The sequence below is a fragment of the Austrofundulus limnaeus genome, unplaced genomic scaffold (assembly GCF_001266775.1).
Source record: "Austrofundulus limnaeus strain Quisiro unplaced genomic scaffold, Austrofundulus_limnaeus-1.0 Scaffold29, whole genome shotgun sequence".
NCBI classification, from domain to species: domain Eukaryota; kingdom Metazoa; phylum Chordata; class Actinopteri; order Cyprinodontiformes; family Rivulidae; genus Austrofundulus; species Austrofundulus limnaeus.
In genome coordinates, this window is record NW_013952431.1 from 2508252 (window position 1) to 2513802 (window position 5551).

The 5551-nt window shown below is 39.3% G+C and overlaps 1 protein-coding gene across 1 annotated transcript in view; it reads left to right on the forward strand.

The window, feature by feature from the left end:
• slco1c1 (solute carrier organic anion transporter family, member 1C1) overlaps window positions 1-5551 on the forward strand; it is a 30491-nt gene that overhangs the window by 13912 nt on the left and 11028 nt on the right. Inside the window, exons 5-7 of the mRNA XM_014005328.1 lie at window positions 2673-2805; window positions 3007-3128; window positions 3203-3349. Coding sequence (XP_013860782.1) covers window positions 2673-2805; window positions 3007-3128; window positions 3203-3349 — 402 coding nt within the window. The remainder of the gene's footprint in view (window positions 1-2672; window positions 2806-3006; window positions 3129-3202; window positions 3350-5551) is intronic.

Below are 5551 nucleotides of genomic sequence, written 5' to 3' on the forward strand. Positions count from 1 at the left end.
AGGTGACACAGATACTTTATTATGGTATAGTATTTAAATGTATGCCTGAGAAACACATAATATTGCCCCTTTAAGCTTAGTCTCAAAGTAGACAAGAAATTGCCTCACGGACAGAAAGTTGGTTCCAAATATGAGGAGCCTGATAGATAAAAGTTCTAAACAGCTTTAAATTCCAGTTCACTCAATTTTTTTTATTTTATTTTGTAATGCATTAATCATTTAGAGGTTAAAACATGAGTTAAGGAAGAAAAGTAGTTATTTTCTACATCTTTCTGGTGTGGAGGGATGCAATCAGTGAAATCTGTTCTACAACGATTCTAAGGTTTGTGTTAGAGTGAGTCCTCCCGACAGCACGGCGATGACGGCGCCTCAGATGAACGTTGTGATTTACTCCGCTGCCGTCGCTCCAGCTCTCGTGAAAGCTGCTTCTCTCGTGTGGCCTAGGCAACGAGCTTTTTTCCATAGGACTGTTGCCAGGGCAACGTGGAGGCAGAGCAGGGCATCGTGGAGAGGCAAGGAAAGTGCAAGAGACGAAAGAGGAGAGCAGAGCGGAGGGGGAGACGAACGGGGAGAAACGAGGAATGATTGGGAGAGCAGACRCTGCTCTTTGCAGAGATCACATGTTGGGAGCTCAGGTTCACTGTTTGTAGACCGTGCTGCATGACTTATTCTGTGTAGTTTGAAAATCATCAAAAAATGAAAATAAGGAATTAGTAATACATGTTATTTTGCACACAGCTGAACTATTTGAAGGCACTAATGACATGCAGATGCAGAGTTTTTAACTTAAAAGCTTCTTATGAAGGTTAAAATCAAATTTACATATAAAACACACACACACACACACACACACAAACACACACACACACACACACACCTGTAGGAAAATTGTTGCTAGCTCCGATGCCATTTAATCAATCCAACCTGAATGGTAAAAAGGTCAGACTGTGTGACAGGGAGTTTATCTTTTAAACCCAGTTTTCTACCTCATTTACGGTGGAGTTTTCTGTCACAGACTGTAGACAAAAGACGTGAATAATACACCTGCAGAAATCACACAAGGATCAGTTGAATTTCTACCTGCTGTAAACATTGAAAAAAATATATCCTGAGAGAACAAGAACTGTGTAGTCATTACAGATAAGCAACTCTGTCAGTTTTGCAGATGGATTCTCTGTTCTGATCATCCATCCACAATATAGTAATCAGTRAACAGTTATAAAGGTATGTCTAATGTTTACTTTCTGAGAGCTTCTTTAAAATTTGCTTGCTACTTTTTTTTATTTATTTGCCGTTATTTAACCAGGCAAGTCCAATTGAGATCTCAGATCTCTTTTTCAAGGGATGCCTGGGCCTGAAGGCAACCTATTGTACATGTTTGTGTTGTGGGGGAGAACATGCAAACTCCACACAGGTCCAGGTCCAAACCGGGGATCAATSCCAGGTCCTTCTTGYTGTGAGGCGTCGGTGCTAACCACTGAGCCGTGGTGCGGCCATACGTGATTAAATATTTTGCTGACACACACTCCATAACAATTAAAGGTCCAAGTGTTGTACGTGTTCAGTGGTTTGTTAAAAGTCAGAATACACTTTGGAAAAAAAGTGCCATTTACTACCTCACTACATTTAAACTCATTGGGCCTCATGCAAGAACATGTTYGTATTCTTATCCTAAATTTCTCGTACTTTTGTTCGTACAAAGGGTTCGTACRAACATGTCACGTCAGATTCAACAAACTCTTCTGTCTTCAGGAAAAGTGTATAAATGAGGAGCKTAAACTGATGAATGCGTATCCAGGTCCTTGTGCACGGGAAGAGGTGATTAGCATAGTTACCACCCCCAAAAAACACCATAAAAGGCTATACGTTTCCTGCCACACATACCAGGAAGTGTCCATTCATAAGTGACATCGCAAAGTAAAAAAGAAGAACTCTATGAGATCAGAGATTGAAGTTCTTCTCTCGGAGATCCACAAAAAAAGTCATTTTTAGCAGCGTCAGCTGTAGAATTCAAGGATCTGTTTTAAAGCCGAGAAATTAAATGACAACTGCTGTTAATGTTGTGTCTCCTGTGGGTCGTCCAGTCACAGAAATAAAAATCTAAATCATATTTATCTCTCTGTGTAGTCCTGCTCCGGTTTTTCATATTTTTAATTTCAGTGTAAACAATTGTGTTACACAGGTTTCACTTATTCAGAAGAGCATTCGCGCACCGCAACACCCCCCTCCCCGACCGTCGCAAGTGTCAGATGCTTTGCTGGAAAAAAAACATTTTAAAATGTCTCAAAACTTCATTTAACTTCATATTAATATTGCAGTGCTATACGACAGCATTAATAGCCAATTTATTTTAATTTAGCCATTTTGTTGTTAGTCTACATTATTACATTTCAAATTCTAATTCAAACAGAATATCATTTTTCTACATAATTATAGAGTGTGATTTATTTTCAACTCGAAATATCTTCAGACTAATGAAATATTAAGTTATTAATGAAGAAAAACGTCTGGATAGCATAATCATTTTTTTGTGTTTAAAAATGCAGATTAGCTGTGGTGTCCATCTTGAACTGGGCTGACATCATCACCTGGCCTTTAGACATAATACATTTTTTGTTACTTGTCTTTCATTTTGTGTCAGTCCACGTGTAAATCTGTCTCCATCTCCACAGGTAACCTGCTGGTGATTGCTTTTGTCAGTTACTTTGGAGCCAAACTCCACAGGCCGAAGATCATTGCCATGGGTTGTGTGCTGATGTCTCTYGGCACCTTCATCATCGCGCTGCCTCACTTCATCATCGGGCGGTAAGCGAAAACCTATGAATGCGAGTGCTGAACGTGAATATATTTACTGCAGAAATTAGTTTAAAACATAMGTTTTTTGTTTGTTGTTGATGGACATTACTTTCTGACAGGTGAACTGAGATTTTTGTTTGAATTTTTTTATTATTTTTATTTTTTGCCGTTGTGCCTCTGGGTCTGAACTGTTTGTTTGTTTGTTCACAGCTACAAATTTGAAACATCTGTGAGGTGGGTGGTGAACTCCAGTAACAGCTCGCCTCCATGTCGGCGAGGTTCAACAGTAGACTTGATGCAAAACGATGGACCACCTCAGATGCCATCCACAAGTGAGAGTTTAAACAAACCACACAAGCGAAACATTGGAAACAAGAAATTTAATCTTGTATTTTGTTTCCTCCAGGTTGTGACGGTGATTCCAACTTGTCCATGTGGATCTACGTCCTCCTGGGAAATGTCTTGCGGGGGATTGGAGAGACACCCGTACAACCCCTGGGGATCTCATACATCGATGATTTTGCTACTGAGGAGAATGCTGCACTGTATGTTGGTAAGAAAATAAAAAAGGTACTATGCACCATGTCTAGCATTTTTTTTACTTTAACATTACAGCAAATTAGGGATTAAGTCATTTCTGACATTTTTGTCAGACTGTTTAGAAAATGCTGGGGATAAAKCATCAGAAACACTCACACAGCACTCCCAAAACAGCACACATTGTTATTTGCTAACAACAACAGCAGGAGTTAGAGGAGGACAAACTAGTTTTTGTTTTGTTTTTGTCTTATTAACTGGTTGTTTGCATGTTCTGTGCTCAATAGGAACAGATGAACTGCTCCTTGAGGCTGTCTATTTTGCTAATTTAACAATCTGCTTCTGGGAAATGCAGCGAAATGCAAAACACGCTGCTCCGCAAAAAAAAAAAAAAAAAAAAAAAAACATGCCCAAAAACGTCTGACCAATCACACACAGCAAACCACACTGGTCTGCAAGACAGAGTTCTGACTGGGGGCTGCGTACGTGGCAGGGTGTCGGTGGAAGAAAACTGACGGAAGGTATGCAACCTCCGTCACGTAAGACTGTAAACGAGAGGTGTAAATATAAGTATAGGTCCGCCATAGGGAAAGCATATTTCCTGTCAGTATTTCTGCCAGAGGGTTAAACTAAAATCCTCTCATGACGAGGAGCGACAGAGTTGTAACCATTTCAGTCAAAACTTTGTGAATAATGTTATGTACGATTTCTTACAATAATGTGGGACGAGACTTTTCCTTAACACAAACGTAGCTTAGTGTTGGAACAATTAGTGGCCAAGGTGGATTAGCTGTGGTGACCATCTTGAATTAAAATTGACCACAAATGTTAATGAGTTTTTTATTTATCCAGTGACAGGCAACAACAAMAAAAACAACAATAATAATAATAATAATCTGTGATGGACTTGCGACCTGTCCAGGGTGTACCCCGCCCCTCGCACTGTGACTGCTGGATATGGGCACCAGTGACCCTGAAAGGAAGAAGTGTGTACAGAAAATGGATGGATGAATAACAATAACAATAACAATAATAATAATTGCAACAATTGTTGTGGAAGTTTTCCAAGCACATTGTTCAAATCTGTAACACAATCAAGTGACTATATTACCTTCAGTTGTTATGAMATACATCTGACTTTGCATCAAAGCCTCCATTTCAGACACTCCCACTTCAGTATGTTTTCAAACAATGAACCAGGGGAGAGGTTCTCTCTGTGGGGCAGGGGCTTGACTGCAGACTGAACTCCAGGGAGGAGCTTTGTACAAATAGGCGGTGCTTTGTACCAGCAAGAGTTTAGGCAGCTCCACCACAGGAGATTCAAGGAGTTCTAAAACATGCATGAATGAGTCAAAGTAACACTCTGGGTATGTTTTAGATGARGAAATGATATCATAACATGTTATAAAGCTCAGTCAATTTAGCATAAAACCACCCTTTTAAGTATTTGAAGTATTTGATGAGGATAAGTTCAGCCATTACCACACCAACGTTTAAATCAATATCTGTAAATATAGCTAAGTTTTAGTTATATCATCTGAGTGTGTTTGGGCCATCTTGGATTGGGTTGACTCCAAAAGTCAATCAGCTGTAAATGTACACCGAGCAATATCTTTCCGAGAGATATTTTGGCAGGCAAACAAAGACACGTACCAACAAGCAAAAGCATGATGGAGTCTTTGCCTTTGGCTTCTATTAACAGTCTGTGTACATGTGGCACAACTAGACACACAGGACTGAAGATAGATCACAATTAGGTTGCAAGAAAAAATTAAACAATCCCATTTTTTTATGCTTTTACAGTCACTGTATAGGGTTCAAACAGAGAGAWATAGTTCAGTCAGGTTGACTTACTTAATCATAATCATTTTACAAAAGATCAGTGAAATTTTCTGCTATTAAAAATGTCAAATGTTTTGGTAACAACTACTTTACGTGGTTTGTAATCATCCTGTCAGAGGTGAGTTTCTGTGACAGCTCATAAATCCTGTCCATCACTTGGAGAAATTCTACTATGAGTGTGTGTGCATGTGCTTTTATTCAATCTTTCATCCCTCCATCCTGTCTTGCCACATAGCCAGTGCCTGCAGGCAGCTCAGCTCACTGATGAAGTTCCTCACAATCTAAATATGCCACAGGAGAAATGCAGACACACAACTCACATACCATTTCCTGGTTTAAAAAAAGTGTATGTGAAAAAAAAAATATATATATATAT